The 20,107-nt window shown below is 54.9% G+C and overlaps 1 protein-coding gene across 5 annotated transcripts in view; it reads right to left on the reverse strand.

Annotated features, from left to right (window-relative positions):
- Positions 1–228: 228 nt before the first annotated feature.
- Positions 229–20,107, reverse strand: part of KIF21B (kinesin family member 21B) — a 50,496-nt gene continuing 30,617 nt past the window's right edge. Inside the window, exons 25-36 of one of the 5 annotated variants that reach the window (XR_003963843.4) lie at positions 19,661–19,866; positions 19,125–19,199; positions 18,886–18,999; positions 18,207–18,245; positions 16,009–16,145; positions 15,561–15,741; positions 12,130–12,294; positions 10,514–10,631; positions 9,649–9,819; positions 9,016–9,215; positions 8,341–8,599; positions 229–7,804 (exon numbers count right to left, since the gene is read on the reverse strand). Coding sequence is in view for 4 of the 5 variants with exons in the window: in XM_030291862.4 (XP_030147722.4) it covers positions 8,500–8,599; positions 9,016–9,215; positions 9,649–9,819; positions 10,514–10,631; positions 12,130–12,294; positions 15,561–15,741; positions 16,009–16,145; positions 18,207–18,245; positions 18,886–18,999; positions 19,125–19,199; positions 19,661–19,866 (1,506 nt within the window). In the remaining variant the exon portion in view is untranslated. Of the gene's footprint in view, positions 8,600–9,015; positions 9,216–9,648; positions 9,820–10,513; positions 10,632–12,129; positions 12,295–15,560; positions 15,742–16,008; positions 16,146–18,206; positions 18,246–18,885; positions 19,000–19,124; positions 19,200–19,660; positions 19,867–20,107 lie in introns of all 5 variants that reach the window. The other 4 variants (XM_030291864.4, XM_030291862.4, XM_030291865.4 and 1 more) reach the window with 4 other exon arrangements.

The raw sequence follows: 20,107 nt of genomic DNA on the forward strand, positions 1-20,107 counted from the left end.
CCCTTCCCTTCCCTTCCCTTCCCTTCCCTTCCCTTCCCTTCCCTTCCCTTCCCTTCCCTTCCCTTCCCTTCCCTTCCCTTCCCTTCCCTTCCCTTCCCTTCCCTTCCCTTCCCTTCCCTTCCCTTCCCATCTATCCCTCAGCCCCTGGGGGCTCATGGCAACAGGAGGGCATGGGTGGCTCCTGGCTGTGCCCTTTCCCTCCTCAAAGCCACCTCTGTGCTCCGTCCCTTCATGTCCAGAACATTTTATTTGCAAAGACAAAAAGGCAAGAAACAAACAGCCATTGAAAAAACGTACAGCAGGAGAGCACAATAACTTACACTATTTACAGGAACACACCAAGGTAGAAAACACACACACACCTCATGCTCTGACAAACCCAGCCCGGGGCCGGGCTGCACAACCCCCCCAGAGGCCACAGCAGCCTCCAGAGCAGCTGGCCTCTGGAAAAAGCTCCGAGTGTGAAAAGGCATCTGCTGTTGTGCTCCTTGTGCAGAGAGAGAGATGGAGCAGGGGACACAGTGCTGCAGCTGCCCAGCCCCACGGGGGGCTGCACCGGGGCTCCCAGGCAGGGGGAGAGCTGGAAGGAGCCAGGGCAGAGCTGTGCTGGGTGGGGGGACAAGCCCTGGGGCGGGAGGGAGTGCAGGGCTGTATTTTCTGGCAGCTGGAGCACCATGCAGCACCTGGAGGGGCTGGGGGTCCTCGTCCCTTCCCAGAAGGGTGAGGGGGGCTCAGGAGGATGTGCAGCCTGCAGGAGACAGTGAAACCCAGGGAGCCTGTGGGAAGCAAGCTGGAACCCTGTGCGGGCAGGGATCGGGGATGGTACTGCAGTGTGGGGCACGGGCAGGACCGGTGAGGAGCACAGGAGGAGGGGTGAGGAGCACTGGGAGAGCACCGTGGGAAGCAGGCACTGGGTTTGCAGCACCAAGGCAGGAGGCAGCAACTGAGACCCCTGAGCAGCTGTGCTGAGAGGTGGTGGGGACGAACATCACACCTGGGGGGACAGGATGGGACCCCAGAGCTCCCATTCCTCGCAGCTGGCCAGCCCAGCCTGTGTCATCAGAGCTGGAGGTGGCAGGGAGGGGACACTGCTCAGGAGGGCTCACAGTGGTTTGGGGATCCAGTGCTTTTAGGCTCCTGACTCTGGTCCACCCCTGTTGTGCAAAGCTCAGCTCTGGGGCAGCCCTGCTCCCTGCACAGAGGCTGGAGCTGTGTGCTGGGGGTGAGGAGACCCCCAGAGCAAGAGTTAGGCCCTGGGGGAAGAGGCATGACCCAGTAGCTTGAGGAAGGAGTGCAGCTATGATCACAGCCTGGTCACAAATCGAGGTGCCCAAGGGCAGAGGAGAACGAGGTGCAAAGTGTCCCTGCCCTGGGGGGGCTCTCAGAGGGGCTCTGAGACCACCAGAGGGGACTTCAGTCGTGCAGCCAGCACAGTGCACGGGGATGGAACAGCTCACCCACAGGCAAAGAGCCTTCATCCCAGTCCTCCTCCTCCTCCTGTCTCAGCCCATGGTGCCATTGGAGCTCTGGGGGTCCCAGGGGCCAGCCCTCCTCGACCCACCTGCGTGTGGGACCTTGTGCTTTAGTGCCACCCCAAACTGGCCGTGTGGCTGCCCAGGCCCTGGCCCAGCCTGAGCTGGGGGCTCCAGGGCCCCCCTGGTTTCTGTGCCGTGCCTGGCACTGAATCTGGACACAACTACGTTTTTTGGGAGTGAAAAATCAAACATCACACACCAGAATCAGCTTCTCACACACCATCCCCAGCCTGGGCAGAGGCTTTTACAGCACCAAGGCCCTGCTGCCCTGCAGCTGGCTCTGGGCAGGGTGGCTGGAGCCAGCCCATGCCAGCAATGTGCTTTGCACAGACATTTCCCAGTCGAGAGCTCCATCACAGCCACAGAGCATCTGTGAGAGCAGAGGGAGAAATTCGGCTGAGCCGAGCCTGTCAGAGCTCCCTTTCCACCCTTCCATGGGACCACATGGGAGCCACATCCAGGCTGCCAATCAACCCAATCACCGATGGCAACACCACAGATCCCCAGCCAGGAATCCCATGAGAAATGGGAGCAGAATCTCACTCTGGGGGATCCCACAGCAAAGGGGGAGCTGGCAGGGCAGGACTCCAGCCCTGCTGCCCTGCCCAGGAGGCAGGGCTGGGAACACAGGGGGTGGCTCAGACATGCAGCAAGGTGGCAGTGAGGCCACGTGTCCCCAGGACAAATTCAAGTGTCAAAGCCATAACAATAACAATAATTAAGAGGAAAAAAAAAATCTTACACCACAAAATCCCCACCCCATCCCCAACAGGAAACCCAATGACGACAGCACCCAGCTTGCACCGTGAGGTAGCTAAACCAGATCAACACCCAAAAAATGCTCTTTTGCATGAGAAACATCAACCCACACAGGTACTGAGGCACACACACACACACACACACACACACACACAGACACACACACACACACACACATACACACACAGCTATGGGATCACAGTCACCCCTGGCCTGGTTCCAGCCAGGACAGAGTTAATTTTTGCAGTAGCCAGGAGGGGCCATGGCCAGAGCCCAGAGGTCCTTTCAGACCACCTCACATCATTGCTGGGCAGGGGGAAGGGAGTCTCTTCCAGGGAGAAGGGATCTCTTCCAATCAGGGTAGCTTGCACTGTGGTGAGCATTTGCATGTGATTTTCTCTCTTTTGTACACTTTTGTTATTAATATTGTTGTTGTTCATTGTTTTTATCTCATTGCTGTTTCCAGTCAATCTCTACCTGTGATTTTTTCACCTTTGTGCCTCCAGTTCTCCTCTCCATTCCACCACAGGGAAGGAAGGAGCTGAGGGTTGTGGCAGTGCACAGTTTTAGTGGGAACACTAAATTGGGGAATACCATTCCTAAACCACAACAGTTTGGTTTGGGTTTTTTTTGTTTGTTTTTTTTTTGTTTGTTTTTTTTTTTTTGTTTTTTTTGCATCCAAAGTAGGGCTTGAACGGTTGAGATAACAACAGATCTGCCCAGAGTGGGTTGGAAGCAAATTTGATCTAAACATTTTCTGGATTAGGTGCTGAGCCAGTGGTGACAATGTTTTCTGGTCTGCCTATGTGGGTACCTAACCCTGTTCCTATTTCTGTCTGTTCCCATCACAGCCTCTGTGTCAGGGAGGGGGATCAGGATTGCTCTGTCACTTTATGCCATGATAACACCAAGGGCAGTGAGGGGCATTTGGGATATGTCTTGAGTGTTGCCCTCCTACCCTTACCTCAGGCACTTCCTTTGGGAGTCCATTAATAAACATCATGACCTCTGGGGGCAACAGGGGAGGATGATTTTCCCCAGACTTTCACCCACTTTCCCCCCTTGAGGCCTGTTAAAACAGCTTTTGAAGCTCTGAATTCCCTTTGGATGTTAAGGAAATCATATTTTTCCAGATCACCTTACTGCAGGCCACATAATCTTTGGAGTCAAGAAAGAGATTTCTAGGGAAGTTATTCAGAGATCTATCCTGATGGGGAATAGTCATGATTGGCACGGAATGTGGGAGACAATGGGCCACTTTGGGAAGAAATTCTCTCCTCCAGTGGTTTGGAAGTGTCCCCCTGAACAAGTACAGGACGCTGTAAAAGTGACAGAGCATTGCAAGGAGAATGCTGTGGCAGTTCCAGCGAGGAGCCTCACGCAGCGTGCTGGGCCCTGGTCAGCATTTATCAGACACTGCTTTGCACCAGACAGCACCCTCAGGAGGAGGAGGAGGAGGAGGAGGAGGAAGGCAGAGCAGCAGGCACAGTGGCCACTCAAGCTGCAGCTGAAGCACAGGAACAACCCGTGCTGGCAGCAGTGCCCCTACACAGAAGGAATCCAAATCTCTATCCAGTTTGTATGGAGAGGGATGAAGAGGAAGCAGGGCCCTCACAACAGGAGGAGGAGGAAGGGCTGGGGATAATCACCCCATCCCCAGCCCAGGTGAGGGAAATCTGAAGAGGTTTCAGCTGCCAGGGGGGGTGAGCCCCTGCTGACCCCACTGCTGCAATGCTGGGATGCTGCAGCCACGCTGTGGAGCCAGATAGGAGTGAAGCCAAACAGGGATCCCTGTCCTGGGACGTGGGCATGGACAAGGGAAGAGCACAGAAACTCCCACCTCTGCAGGCAGCTCCTGCCAGGCTGAGGGAAAGGCATTCCCTCGAGGATGATTGAGCAGAGCACCCAGGCAGGTGGAGCAGCATGGAGAAGGTGCCCAGCACCCCAGGGAGTGGCAGAGGGAGTCCCTAGGGATTCAAACAAGCAGCAGTGCCCTGCAGATGAGCTCCAGTGCACACCATGCACGTGCCAGGAGGTTGTACACAGCACAGGCTCATTGGCAATGATGTGGACGATTTTCCCCAGTCTTTCACTCACTTTTCCTGCTTGAGGCCTGTTAAAATAGCTTTTGAAGCTCTGAATTCCCTTTGAATGTTAAGGAAATAGTATTTTTCCAGGCCTCCTTACTGCAGGCCACATAATCTTTGGAGTCAAGAAAGAGATTTCTAGGGAGGTTATTCAGGGATCTGAACAGAAGGAGAACAAACAGTGTTAAAGGTGACTCCCCAACTCTGATGATGAAGATCATAATTTTTTTCTTCCTGACAACCTGTGTCCCAACTGTGTAAAAAGACTGTCTAAGACTGGACCAGTCCATGGACTGTGGACTGAGGAAATGTCCCGTGTCACACCAGTACAGACCAGAGCCTCTCTCAAGAGAGGGCACACCACAAGGCAACCTGTGGTTTTACCTGCATGGGCACAGAGAGGACAAGAGGAAGAGGGAAGGAAAACCCACCTCTGGCCCAAGCATGGGTGTGTGAGCTGAGAGGAAAAACAACAGCTGCAGGAAATTCTTCAAGGATCAATGCCACCCCAGTTTCCAGTGGGCACGTGCTCAGAATAAAAGAGCAAATGTCACTTAGGGGAGGGGAGGGCAGCAATGGGCCCTGCTGGGCTGTGTGGGTCCAAGGCTGGCACAAGAGTGTAAGGCTTTACACATAGTGTACCATGATGCCATGGAGATATTCAGGGGCAGGATCCATTCCTTCTCTTCTCCCCAGAGGAGAAGTCTACTCTGGTCAGTAGAACACGGCTGCAGGCAGGTCAGGGTGAGCATTCTGCATGTGAATCATTCTTTCTTTTGGATACTTCTGTTATTAATATCGTTGCTGTTTTACTGATTGTCTTTTATCTCACTGCTGTTTCCAGTAAATTGCTCTTCTCTCAATCTGTGATCTTCATCTTTTGTGCCTCCATCTCCCCTCTCAACCCTGCTGGGGATGGGGATGGGGATGTGAGTGGTGCAGGGTTTTAGTGGGAGCACTACATTGGAGAATGCTATTCCTAAATCAGGACTCTCCTCACTTCAAACCCCCTGCCTCAGGACACCAATGCCCCAGCAGCAGCTCCCTCCCTCCACAGGCTGTGAGAGCCTTGGGGCTGCTGGACAAGCAGCAAGAGAGGCTGAGCATCACCCAGGACCGGCCCCTCAGCCCTGCAGTGCTGAACAGGCACCTGCAGCCTGCACACAGGAAGGTATTGGTGGCAAAAGGCAAGGCAGGTGTGACCCCAGCTGTGCCCCCTTCACCCATGGCAGCAGGGAAGGCTCCAGGCACTGGAGAGCTCAAAGCAGACAGAGGCTCACACACGACACCAGGCTACAGCCAAGCACTCAGCAGAGACACCCACACACACACACACAGCCCCTCCAGCCAAGCAAAGGATAAACCAGCTGAGGAATGAGTGCAGAAACCCTCTCCAAGACAGGCTTAGGGTGGAGACAGCTCCTGCAGACCCCCAGACCCCCACCATGGCTGTGTGCCCTTGGCTGGTGAGGTCTCTGTGCATTTTTGGCTGCACCCTCAGTTCCACAGGTCACACAGGATGGGTGGGAGCCTCTCCTCAACACAGTCACCAGTCCTGGCTGTGCAGGGCTCAGCCACCTTCACAGGGACCAGTGACTGTCCTGGGCAGGGTCACTCACACTCACACTCACACTCACACTCACACTCACACTCACACTCACACTCACACACAGGTACCATTTACCCTCCACCAAGGCAAGCCAGCAGGATGGAATTTTCCCAAAAAAAGACAACCCCCCTTCCCCCACAAAATCAATAGAGATACTCCTGTCCTTCTTGATGCAGAGGAATCCCCTCACTCCAGCCAGAATGCTGGAACAAGGGCAGCTGACCTGGGGCAGGTCAAGGTGTCACCGTGGTTGGAGAGAGCAGAGGGGAAATGGTCTGTGCTTTATGGGGCAGGTCCTGGAGCCCCTGGCCTCCAAGATCCCAGTTCAGTGCTGGTGGGATCACATGGAGAAATCCTTACATTTGAGTTCAAGTGCTGCTTCTTCTGTGACAAAGGGGAAAGGAGAGTGTATGAGGCAGGAACACCCGTCCTGGGGTCTCCTCAACCACTCCACAAGAACCCTGGGTGGCCCAGGGCAGGACAGAGCAGGGGATGGTCCAGTGGGCCATGGGAGAGATGGAGGGAAGCTCCAGTGTGAGAGCAGGGCCTTACCAGCCCCCCTTGAACAGGAGAGACAGAGGAAGAGCCTGCAGAATGTGCGTCCTTGGGGAGACACGCCTGGGTGGAGCCCCCAGACCTTCAAGGAGATGAGACTGTGCAAGATCATCCACTGGAGGACTGTCCTTGGAGCACAGGGGGAATCAGGGGCCTTGTGTGACGGCAGAGTGTGGAACCCCCCCTGCTCTGCTCCACCACAGCGGCTCTGGCTGCTCCGTGCCTTGCTGGCTCCTCTCCATCCTGCAGGCCCAGCCTGAGCAAGCCCCAGTCTGGCAGAGCTCGGAGGGCACAACCCAAGGGAAGGACAGACAGAGCCACAGCAGTGGGGTGACAAGTCCAGCCTTGGCTCTTTTGCCCCGTGACTTCCATTCTTGCTTCGTTTTTCCGTCCCAAGGGGATTAACTCGCTGCAGGAACCCAGCACAAAGTCCTGATGGGGCCACGACGTCCAGAGCAGAGTTGGGCACGTGGGGAAGAGCCCAGAGCCATGGGGCAGTGGAGTTTACAACTGGGGTTTGGAGAGTGTCAAAGGGAGCTGCAGCAGGTCTGTCTGGAAGCTGTCCAGTGGAGATCTTCCCAGGCCTGCTGTGCCTCACCCGATGGGACACGGCCAAGGAGCTCAGAGTGCAGCTCTCCAACCACTGGGGACACGTCCACAAGGAAAGGGGAGGCTGGGAGTACCAGGAAATCCTTCTGCAGTCCCCACAGCAGAGGTGTCTCACAAGTAATGGCTCCAGAGAAGCCCCTCTGTGTTGTGGTCCTGGCCAGCAGACACCAAATGTCCTCGTGGAGCGGAGAGGGCTCCTGCAGGAACCAGCCCGGGAGCAGCACAGCGACAGAGGCCACGTGGGCCCACGGTGGCAGCAGGGAACCGGGTGTCTCTGAGGAGTCAGGGGTCTCTGACCCCCAAAGTCCTCACAGCAGGGTGGGCGAGAGGAGAGATGAAACATTTCCTGTTCACTGGAGAACCATCAAGAAACATCAGCAGGAGGGCAGGTGGAGCTGCTGGTGCCCCCCAGAGCTGCTTCCTCACAGGAGCTGACAGTGCTCGAAGTACCAGACGCAGCATCGTCCACCCCGTTGGGTCAGGCACAAAGAAATGCCTGTCCTGGGCTGAGCTCCTGTGGGTGACCGAGTCCTGACAGCAGGGAGAGGTACCCTGACCTTCACCCTGCCCCAGCCTTCCAGTCTTTCTGCAGTTCCTAGTTTGACCCCGCAGGCAACCTCCTCCCACTCCAGAGCTTCACTGTCAAGTCGCTGGGAACAAAGGTGAGAGGGACAGCATGACCCAGGGGTCGGGGCAGGAGCCCCACAGACACTGCCCCACGGGGTGCTCGCTCCCCATCCCCAGCATGCAGCCCCCCACACTTCCAGGCCCTCTTCCCTTGGCAGGACATTGTCTGAGGCACCTTGGGGAGAAGGCAAGAGCCCGATGGGGCTCAGCCTGCAGCTCACCCGCAGGCAGGAGCTGGGGACAAAGGAACGGGAGAACTCCAGGGCTGACCCCACACCAGGACTCCTCCCCGCCCTGAACGAGCTCCAGCTAGGTCCCAGCAGGGATATCCAGGGAGCATGGGCTGGTTTGGGGGGGCTGCTGACTCCCAACCCACTAGCCATGCGAAGGCACGGACAGGCCACGGCTTCCCACTGAGTTGCCAAAGTAGATTTGGGCACTTGGCGAGGAAAAAAAACCAAAAAGAAGTGAAACCAAGGCAGGGCTATGACTGGGACAAGGGGCCGAGTCCATTCTAACAGAGACTTATCAAGTGGAAAAACGCAGAATAGTTTCATACCGTGAAGAAGCAGCTCAGACCAGAGAAAAAGGGGGGGAGGGAAAGAGAGAGAGGAGCAAAAGCAACAGTGAGAGGGACAGAGGGAGGGAGAGATGGAGAGAAAAGGGAAGGGGAGACTGAAGAGGAGCATATGAGCAAGAGAGTCAAAGAGCAGGAGGGTCAAGGCAGACTAGTAGCACGGCCCTTTATGGCAAGGACGCGTCGTGGAAGGCAAGGGGTGAGCCCAGGCACGTAATTCCATAACTTTACCCGGCAGTCGCTGTGGCACAGATGGGAGGTGGGGAGAAGGAGAGGCAGAGAGAGACAGAGAAAAAGGAAGGGAGAAAAGGGACAGGGTCGAAAAGAGGATATCAGAGTCTTGCTGCTGAAGAGCTCCCCGAGAGCAGCAGACAATGCCCAGCCCCGAGGGAGAGGGGTCCCTGCGTGGGGAGTAACCCAGGGCAGCACCAGAGCGTGGGCAGGGGATGGCCAGGGACAGCTCTTGGCACTGCAGTGGGCAGGCCTGGCCGTGGGCAGGCTGCAGTGGGCAGGAGGAGATGAAGGAGGAGAGGGACTAAAAAGCTGCCATTCCCTCCCCGCTCCCCGCTGGCCCAGCACCCGCCCAGGCCCAGGGGTGACAGCTCAAACCCAGGGTCTCCCCCTGCCCAGGGGCCGTGGGGCAGAAGCGGGGCTCACCTGGAGGCAGTGAAGATGTGCTTGGAGTTGGTGCAGATGGCGTTGATGGGGCTGTCGTGCCCCTTGATCTCCCCGACTGGGGTGAAGCTGTCCACGTTCCACACTTTGATGACGCCGCCTCGGCAGGCGCTCAGCACCATGGGGCGGCCGGGGATGAAGGCCAGGGCACAGACCCAGTCTTTGTGGGCATTGGGGATTTGCTGTAGGCACAGAGCACAGCCATGACCCACCATGCACCATCCTGGGTGGCTCCTCAGTGTCTCAGGGAGCTCAGGTCCTCACTGACACCCCGGGACTGACTGGGACCGTGGAACTGGTGGTGCCCAGGTAGGAGCCAAGGGTATGGGCTCAAAAGTCATGGTTTGGTTTCTCCCTTGGGCAGGAGACAACAACCAGAGTTCAGGGTGGAACACAAGCGCCCACACTGCAACTGATGCCTCAGCCTGTCTGAGGGAGAGCCAGCGATCCCAAGCACCCTGCTGGACAAATTATGGGGGCACAGCACACCCTCACCCCACACAGCCCAGGACTGGGAGTGCCCTCCCTGGTGAGCTCCACTGGCACTAGGTGCCTGGACAACCCCCCCCCCAGCCCCAGCAGCAACCCCCCTCTGCCCTGTGCTCCCCTCCAGACCTGGATAAGTTCCTGCTGCTCCAGATCCCACTTCTTTATGCCGTTGTCCCTGGAGCCACTGAAGAGGACATCTCCCTGGATGGCCAGGCACTCGATGCCATCGTAGTGAGGGGGCTCGAAGTTGTGAGTGGGGCCAATATTGCCCCCCATGCCCTCCGTGATCTCAAACACCTGGGGAAGAGCAGCGGGTAACAGACCACAGATGGCACTGGGGACTCCCTCTCCAGGGGAGTTTGGCCACCACCCTCTGTGCTCCAGGCTCAGGGCACCTAGAGTGATGCTGGAAAAGGGACTGGGCATTGGCTGCTGGAGGCTTTTGGGGCTGAGGGTCCTGCCACCAGCAGAGGCGATCTGCCACCAGGGACAGCCTCACTCTGCTGCATTTTACTCATGGTGGGCCTTCACACTCCTCTGGAGCCAAGCTGACAGCTGAGTGGGATCCTGTGTCACTCACCATCTCACTACCCCTCCTCACTTCCCTGGGGACAGCTCTAATTCAACCTGCTAAAACCTGAAAGGAGGGGACAGCATCCTGCTGTGCTGAGCTGTCACTGGGCAGGCACAAGGCATCTTTATTGGGGGGGATTATCAAACAGAACAGGGTGAACTGCTCATCGGGGTCAGCCCTCACATGCAAATCCCAGCCAGACAGTCTGATGCATGAGAGAATGCAACTTCTTCTCCAAAGGTGCATTGTGGAGCAAGCAAAAGGCAAGATTTGGGAAGAGGAAACAAGTGAAAACCTGACATGCAGTGGTGAAAACAGAATCTGGGCTCAGCTTTCAGGAGAAGAGAAGAGTGAGGGTTGCCAACATTTGGGGTTCCCTGCAGGACTGGGGGTGCTGCTCCCCAGGGAGCAGAGTACCTTGACGTAGTGATCTTTGGAGCCGGTGACCACCAGGTCATGGTTGCTCGCCGTCTGGTTCACTGTCAGACACATCACCGGCCCGATGTGGCCACTCAGCTTTCCCACGGGCTGCAGCCTGGGGGAAGGGCACAGCTCAGCCCTGCTGGAGCCCACCCAAAGGTGCCCCCAGCACAGCTCCCCCGGCCCTGCGGGGCTGCTCCTGTGGGGCACAGCGGGCAGGGAGAGCCCGTTCCCCATGGCTCCAGGGCAGGAGGGCAGCTGGGAGAGTGCCAACAGCTGGCACTGTGAGTGTGCCAACATCTGGCTGTGCAGGGTGAGTGTGCCAACATCTGGCTGTACAGAGTGAGTATGGAAACATCTGGCTGTGCAGGGTGAGAGTGTGCCAACATCTGGCTGTGCAGGGTGAGAGTGTGCCAACATCTGGCTGCACAGCCTGAGTGTGCCAACATCTGGCTGCACAGGGTGAGTTTAGTATTTACGTTTTGGTTCAAACTGTTTTACCAGTTTTTAGAGATTTTTGAGGGTTTTCTCTTTTTTTCTGGGGATTTTTTTTTTTTCTAGCTTGCAGCTGTACATTATCTCTGTTTCTTCAGGGAGGTCTTGACTTTAACAGGTGTGCTCACATGAGGCACCAGTAAAAAAAACCAGTAAAATTCTGGGTTTTTTGGTTGTTTGGGGTTTTTTTTGTTGAGATTGGGATTGAAGGTACTTGAGATAATAGTCTGTGTTTAGATTTAAATGTTCTTTTTTTTAAAATTTATGTTATAATCTCACAGGTAGTGAGTTTTGTAGTATTTTACTAATAAGGTACAAAATGGTTAACTATTTTTTGTTATAAGGTTTTTTAAGGTTAAATTGTCTAATAAAAAATTATATTCAAATTATTTTTACTTTTAATTTACTAGTTAATTATTTGAAGTCTGAAAAGCGGACTTTTTTGTCTAATTATAAAATATTACTTAAACTTATGAAGAAGAAGGACTAGTTTATGTTCTAAAACTCTTATCTTGTTCTATATATATTATGATATCCTAAAATTTTCTATTATAAGCTTTTTATTTTGTGATACTATATACTTTTAATTAAACTACATTGTACAGCCTGAGTGTGTGCCAATATCTGGCTGCAGAGCCCAGGGTGCTGCACTGGGCAGGTGGAAGAACAAGGGAAAGACAGGGTCCTGCTGCTCATTCCACTTGTCTTTTCCCTTCTGCTAAGCTCTGCCCAGTGCACAGACAAACCCCCCACCCCACGCAGCTCCAGTGCTGCTCATCACCTCTTGGGTCACAACTGTAGATCTTAAATTTAGAAATCTTAAATATTAAGAATTTTTTTAAAATTTTCTTTTAATCTTAAGATTTATGATCTTAAAAAATCTTTAATTTTTAAAAATTTAAAATATTAAATTTAAAAATCTTAGATTTAAGATTTAAGAAAATCTTCAACTGAAATCTTAAAATCTTAAAAAATCTTCACGATTTTTTTAAAACCAAAACCACTACAGTCCCAGAGGAAAGGGTCGTGAAAACCCGTATTCCAGGCAAGTTCTGCTGTGAAAAAGACTTTCATTTTTCCCTCTCCGGTCCCTCTGAGCCGGGCCAGCAGCCCCTCACCTGCTGAGCTCCCAGACGCGGACGGCGTTGCCGGCGGCCGCGTAGAGCGCAGTGCCGCCCGGGTTGAGCGCGATCTGGTTGATCTGGTGCTCGCCCTGCACGCTGGCCACCGTGCGGCTGCTGGTCCCGGCACACGCGTCCCCAGAGATCACCTGCCCAGAAGACCTAAAGGAGAAATGTGGGTCTCAGATTGAGTCAAAGAGAGAAATGTGAGTTTCAAGCCAGGCAGAAGACTGGGAAAGAGTTGGAGAAGAATGCAAATAATTCTTTATCTCTCTTGTTTTTCACATTGTTTATAGTTAGGTTCTATCACTGTGTGTCAAGCACTGTACACCAATGCATTGGATTGTTTTCACTTCAGAACCAATGGAGTTGGTCCTCACAAAGCTCTGTATAAAAGAGCGGGGTATTTTGAATAAATCAGAGTTTTACCCTCAGCAGCCTTCTGAATCAGAGTCTCCTTATTCCCGTCCTGTCTCAACAGCGACAGAGGGAGAATTCAAAGGGGGTGACGCCTTGTCAAGGCTGAACAGAGCCCAGAGCTGTCAGAGCCCAGCACATCCCTCTGGCTGCCCTGGCTGTCCCCAGACCCTGGCAGGGGGCTCTTGACCTTGGCACGAAGTCAAAAACACCTCTGGCTTCGATGTGAGCCCGTGGAAAAAGCTGCCAATTCTGTGTGAGGAATTACAAACCACAAGGGTTTGAGTGTTGTGATATCTGAACTAACATAGGGTAAAAAATTAGAATTTTGGGGTTTTTAGAATATGATTCAGGGGGTACAAGATAGATGGGCGTGTCCTGACCTACTTCTCCTTCTTCTTGCCCTCTGTGTCTTACTGTGATGGTGACACTTTTTATTGGTTTAAGGTAGGGACACACTGTCCAACATAAATGATAGATATTGGCATATTATTGTAAATATAGTACAGGTAGTTTTTGGTATAAAATGCAAACACTGCCCTGAGGGCAGACAGAATGCCATGGCCGACCTGCTGGACAGAGCCCAGCAGGTCAGAGAAAGAATGTTAAAAATAAGGGAAAATAAACAATTTGAGAAGCTGACCCTACACATTCCGACTCCTTCTTTGGCTGCATGGGCTGGGAAATGAGGACTTTTACATTCTCAGGGTCACCTCAACACCCAGACCCCGAGAGAGCAGAGACTGGACTGGGCTGAAGAAATAAAGTAGGGATTTTTTAGGAGGCCTCAATGGATCCAGCTTGGGCAGAACAAGAGCCCAGCAGTTCACATTTTGGCTGGGGCAAAGTAACCTCATAGAAATACCACTACTATAGTAGAATTGTGCCTAAAGACGAAAAAGCTTTTATTCTCTATTGCAGCTTTTTAGATACTCAAGGAACTTAGTATACATTTCTACTAAAAGCTAAAGTCTATAATCTAAATCTATATTTCTATTTCACTTTGTAGATTCATCTAGCTGAGTTTCTCCAGAGGTTTCAGTTCAATCCTTGTGCTTAGATTTGCCTCTGGGCCTGTGCCCTGAGGGGCTTGTATTCCAACACCAGCCAGGGCTACACCCAAGATGAACCAAAATGGTCACAAAATGCACAACTGGTCACGAGGTCTCTCATTTTTATAAGTTTTGGTCCATTAGCATATTGGAGTTCATTGTCCAGCTCCAGCTTAAGCCCATGAAGTCCCATCCTGCTTGTTTTTCTCTCTTCAGCCCACGTTGTTTATGCTCTTGGGCCTGAAATTTGGATTGGTTGTCCTTGGCCCCCAGCTGGAGAAGGAATTGTTTTGTTTCCCTACTCTGTGAAAAACATAAAAGCTAAGCCTGAGGCATTAGGGAGGATGAGACCAGAGCCTCAAGAAGAAGGACAAGACACACCCAATTTCCTCCATCTTGTGCCCTTTGGACCCCTAATCTAGAATCCTAAAATTTTACTTTTGCACCCCTGCCACACTTAATTATTACTTCTATCAAACACTCAGAGCTTGTAATTCATCCTGTAGGATTGAAAACTCTTTTCCATGGACAGAGATCACAGACAGTGTCTCTGGGGGCTCTGTCCAGGGGGGTTCCTGACCCCTGCCAGGGTCCCAGACCTGCCAGGGCAGCCAGAGGGAAGCCCTGGATTCCCAGTTTCCAGCTGAGCTTCCTCTGCTCTCCTCTGTGCCTCTCTGCTTCCCACAGGAAGAGCAGATGACTGCTGGCATCCAGCACAGGGAAGCAGCGGTCTTGGCCTCTGTGCCGTGAGAGAAGCCAAGGCAGATGAGCTGAGGCTGGATGGAGAAAGGAGACCTGTGCCAGAGCAAGTGGGTAACTCTGACCCACCATACTGTCCTAATCTTTGTGCCCTCCTCCAGGCTGGCAGCCACAACTATTGTCTGCTCCACACTCCTTTCTGCTCCTCCAACTCCTCACAGAGACCCACGTTGAAGAGCCTGTGATCTACCCAGCCACGATGCTGTTTGGGGCTGTGCCCCTCCACAGGAGATGCCAGCTCTCCTGGCCACCCCCAGAACAGCTGCAAAATCCCTTCACAGCTCCTGACCCTTAACAAGTGCTGGATTCTGCAGCTGGGACACAACAACCCTGGCTGTGGGTATACAGCAGGGAACAGAGGCTGGAGAGCAGCTGTGGGGAGGGATTTGGGCATCCTGGTCAGTGTCCTGGGACACACCAGGCACAGCGTTGCCAGCTGGTCAAAGGAGGGGACTGTCCTGCCTGCTCTGCACTGGGGCAGCCTCACCTCAAGCCCTCAGGGCAGTTTTGAGCACCACAATATAAAGAAGACATTAAGCCATTGGAGAGCATCCTAAGGAGGGCCATGAGGTGGTGAAGGGTCTGCAGGGGAACCCTTGTGAGGAGCAGCTGAGGTCACTTGGTTTGTTCAGCCTAGAGGAGACTGAGAGGAGACCTCACTGGGGTCTTCAACATCCTCATGAGGGGCAGCAGAGGGCCAGGTACTGATCTATTCCCTCTCATGACAAGTGACAGGACTCAAGGGCGTGCTGGAGCTGAGCTGGGAGACATTTAGGTTGGATGTTAGGAAAAGGTTCTTCCCCCAGAGGGTGTTGGGGCACTGAGCAGGCTCCCCAGGAAATGGGCACAGCTCCGAGCCTGTGTGAGTTCAAGAAGTGTTTGGACAATGCTCCCAGACACTGGGTGGGATTGCTGGTGTGTCCTGCACAAGGCCAGGAGGCAGACTTGATGACCCTGATGGGTCCCTTCCAACTCAGCATGTTCTGTGATTTTATGACCCTGAGACTTTGCTGCAGGAAGTCCCATGAGTTCCCTCACCCCCACCTCTCCCAGCCTCCCTGTTCCCTAAGGAAGCAGCACTGCAAACTGGCACTAAGGAGCTGGTATCTGGCCATGTCCCCAGCCCCTGCAGGTTCTGGAAAGGGCTTCTGCAAAGCCAGAGAAGCCCAGGGTACCCAGGTCCCCCAGGGCTGCACGTACGTGAGGGTGCGGACGCAGCGGGCGGAGTCGCGGATGTCCCACACCTTGATGTACGACGTGGACACGGTGAACACCAGCCCCGTGTGGCTGCAGTACTTGATGGAAACCACATTGTTTGGGTGACCCTTGAGAGAAGCGATTTCCTGGCCTGTCACCAGGTTCCACATTTTGCAGCTCCTGTCTGTGGGAGGAAGAACATACCCAGGAGTGTTGGGGGTGTCTCCTCCAAGGGCATGGTGGCCTGGGGACAATACACCTTCTGAGCATCTCCCCCCACCCACAGGCCCAGAGGAAAGGAGCCAGCCAGCCCCAGTACAGGGGCAGGGCAGGGCAGGGCTCAACACTGAAGACAGAGACCATCCCTGTAATGCCCAACACTTCCATGCCCCCAATGCCAACCTGCTGCCACAGCACCTGCATCCTCCCGGCCCCCTCTGCCCCCACCCACCTTTGGAGCCAGTGAAGAGCAGCTCGTCGGTGGCATCCAGGCAGAGCACAGGCTTGGTGTGTCCCTCTGCCACCGAGACACACTGCAGTGGGGCTGTCCGGGCGTTCTTGGTGCCACCCACCGGGTTAATGATGCCCCTTCACGGGAGAGAGAGAACAGCTACAGCGCAGGGTGGAGAGGCACGGTGCCCACAGGCCCAGGGCACGGAGGAGCATGAGCTGCCTCACACCGAGCATCTCCCACTGCCCAGCACTGAGACGGGCTGCTCCACCTGGAGGTGGCACGTCTGAGCTCTCAGTGGAAACCTCCCCATGGGCAGCCCCTGCCATCAGGGAGGGAAAGGGGGAGGCTGCCCAGTGACCTCTGCTCTCCCCCCAGACCTCTCCTGCCTCACCAGCACAGACCCAGGACAGTTCAGAAGACTCAGTTCCTTGGCCCCGAGGTCCATTTTGGGGCAAACTGTGCCCTCTCCAGCCTGAAGCCGAAGCTCTGCTGGGATAATGTTTCAAAGTGCCACTATCAGCACCCCCACCCCTTGGAGGCTGTCACCCTTTGGCTGGTGACATTTGAAGACAGGGCCTCACCCCTTTACACAGCTCACAAGGGTGACAAAGGGCAGCACCAGCATCTGCACCCCACGTCCTGCTGCAGTGGCTGCTCCTGCACCCACTGCTGGCTCTGGGCAGGAGAGCACCTACCCCTGCCACCCCTGCTGCCAGGGAACGCTGCTGTCTGTCCTGGGGAACACATCACTGCCAATCCCCTCCACCTCAGACGTGCTCAGGGTGCTGAGCACCACCAGCCTGACCCTCTCATGTGTGACCCCAATGTGCCTGGTCAGCAAGTACAGCCACAAGACCCCGAGTTGTGCCAGTCTCTTCTTACAGGCAGGGAAACTGATGCATGGGGCTAGAGAAGGGCAAGGTTTGCATTAGTCGTGAGGACAAGCACAGGCTCATTAATTTGGGTTTGGAAATCACATGCATGTGATGTTCCTCAGCTCTGCACTTATCAATGCCAAGCCAACAGCCTTCCCCTCACCCCCAGTGCTTCCACCAGCCTCAAAGCAACACTGAATCCAAGGAGAAACCCCTGCACTGCATCTTCCATGGACTTTGAGGGGCTCCCTGACTACAAACTGCCCAGGGTGACCCTGCTCAGACTGGTCTGGAGTCACCTCCCCAGTGACAGGGGCCTGCAGGAGCTCAGGGCACAGGCAGAGGGAGGTGACCCCTGGGTGCTGGACAGCTGGCCATGGAATCAGGGAATGGTTTGGGTTGGAAGGGCCTTTAGATGCCGTCTCATTCCATGCCTGTGCCATGAGCAGGGACATCTTCCACTATCCCAGGCTGCTCCAAACCCTGTCCAACCTGGCTTTGGACACTCCCAGGGATGGGGCAGCCACAGCTGCTCTGGGCATCCTATGCCAGGGCCTCACCACCCTCACAGGGAAGAATTTATTCCTAATATCTAGTCCAAATCTCTCCTCTTTCAGTTTTAAACTGTTCCCCCTTGTCCTGTCACTATTTGCCCAGGTAAAATGTTGCTCTCCCTCTTTGTTACAAGCCCCTGTAGGCACTGGAAGGCTGCAATGTTCCTAAAGAATGGGGGAGATGTGGCCCTTGTTCTAGGAAAGCTCTGCAGTGAGATGGATGCAGGGAGAGAAGCCCAGGAGAACCTGAACTCCAAGGCTGAGCTCTGCACCACACTCTGACTTGATTTCTTCAGGGAAGAGACTGACCTTTTCCAACTCAGCACCAGGGAAGCACAACCAGGCACGAGGTGAGCCTGAGATAACTGCCTGGAAGACGCTTGCACAAAGGACGTGCTGCAAGCACCCTTCCCCACCATCCCACCATTCTGCTGGAGAGCTGGGGAAGGGCTGGGACGTGGTGGCCTCATGCTGGCAAGAAACCATCAGAGATGGAGGAGAACATGCTGCCAACCCAGAGCAGCCAGCACACCCGTCAGTGAGCCCAGCACCACGTCCCAAGGGCTAATCCAAGCAGGAGCAGCTGGAACTTGCAGCTGAGGGACAGCATCAGGCACCAGAGGTGGCATGCTGGGGGGGACAGACACACAGGGGATGGGGGAGAGCAGCAAGCTGCAGGCAGAGCATGCAGGGACAGGGAGAGCAGGCACCTGACAGAGAGAAGGAGGAGCAGAGGAAGGGATAATAAATAGAAAGTTGTCTATACCTCAGCACCTCCGAGACAGAGGAATCGCTGTCATCAGACCTAGGGGCAGAAAATTAGCAGGATTATGGGAGAGAAAACCCAGACTAGATAGAGAAGGCAGCAGTGGAGTCAGAGGTGGAAGATTGTTATTGCATCCAAGCCAGTGTAGGACAGAGAGAAGGAGTGGAGGGAGGGAGAAGGAGAAGCACACATGGAGAACCAGGGGAGAGCAGAAGAGCAGGAGAGCTTGTGAGGATCAGACAGCAGGTCTCCATCAGGGAACACCAGCACTGCTAGCAAGCCCAGAGCAGCACCTGACCTGCTGCCAGGAGAGGCTGGAGCAGCATTTGTGGCTGGATGCCAGTCCATCAGCTTCCTTTGAGCCCTCATCCCCTCACCCCATCTCATCTTTCCCATCCTGCTCCCTCGTCTTTCCAGGGCTCCAAGTCTGGCACCACCCTGTCTCCGGGCAGAGGCCAGGACTGAGCTCAGAGGGGGCACAGTGGGCAGCAGCACAGCCCTGGCGTGGCAGCTGCTCCATCCCAGGGAGAAGCAGGGAGGTGCAGTGGTGACAGGACAGTGGCTGGAGCCAATCCAAGCCCTGCTGTTGCTATGTAGCCCCACAGGACTCAGTCCATGCCACGTGTTATCCTGCTCTGGGCTCCCCTTGCTCAGGCACTCTCACCCCAGCAGGACTTACTTGTCCAAGGCAGATCCCTGGCTCTGGGTGCTCGTGAGACGGGAGAAGACGTTGCGGTCGTTGCGCGGACGGGTGGGTGGGGATGAGGGTGGTGTGAAGCCAATGTCTGCAGGCCTGAGCCAAAAGGATCAGAGGGACACATGACTTGGGAACTGCTCACCTGGCACCTGACTGGGCCCAGAAAGAATCCTGGGCCACACAGCCCCTCCTGCCCGTGTCACCATTTCTCCCAAGCTCACCTGGCAGGTTGCCCACGGTCATAGGATTTCCGCCTGGTCAGAGGCGAAGTGTCCGAGCCCCGGGACTGCCTGGGACTGCAGCAGGTGAACAAAGCACAGTGGGTGCCTGCCCCAGCACCGTGGAGGATCCCTCCACAGTGAACACCTCTGTCCTCCCCCAGCAGAGCAAACTAGCGATTGGGCTGGAGTCACAATCTTGAGGCAGCCCATGAGTGCAGAGGCTTTTGGCAACCCAAGACACCTTCAAAAAGGCTGATCACCCAGAGCAGGGAGTTGGGGACCCTCGTGCCCCCCTTCTTTCCCTGCTCCTGAAGTATCCTCCTCCCCATCTGCAAATGACACCAACATACTCCTACACACTCTCCAAGCCTCGCTAAGAAAATTCACCACGGCATGCTGTAGCCAAGCATGGATCGATGCAGGATTGGGCTCCCCTTCACCCCTCTGCACCTCCAGAGGCCAGGCACAGCTTCCCCCAGCCAGGCCCATGCCTCCTTGAGCCTCCCAGTGCCCAGCCACTCGTGGCCCACGCTCACAAGGTGCTTCCTCGCGTGGGCAGGCTGATGGTGCGCGACACCTTCTCCTTGTAATAGGGGTCCCGGATGGAGAAGCCGATCCCGTCCTCTTTGATCTCCATGAGGGATGCCAAGGACTTGGTGATGTTCTTGGTGGAGACGTCCAGCGTGGGTCCCAGGCACTCAGCTGACACTGCCTTCATCTGCCCCGAGAGCTTGGGCTCTCCCTAGAGCAGGGCAGAGGGCTCAGGGCTGCAGCACGGGGGGCACTGGGAGCAGTCAGCAATGTGGGTTGGAAGAGTTTGCGCTCTCTGGCCACAAAGCAGCTCCCCCACATCCCACTGGGATGCCCATCAGAGCCAGCTCTCCAGCAAACATGACAGCCTGTACAGGACAATGGCTGCTTCCCTCCACGGGGACACCCTCGGTGCCTCTCAGATTTGGCAGGTACCGCCTGCAGTGCTGGGT

The sequence above is a fragment of the Taeniopygia guttata genome, chromosome 26, assembly GCF_048771995.1.
Source record: "Taeniopygia guttata chromosome 26, bTaeGut7.mat, whole genome shotgun sequence".
NCBI classification, from domain to species: domain Eukaryota; kingdom Metazoa; phylum Chordata; class Aves; order Passeriformes; family Estrildidae; genus Taeniopygia; species Taeniopygia guttata.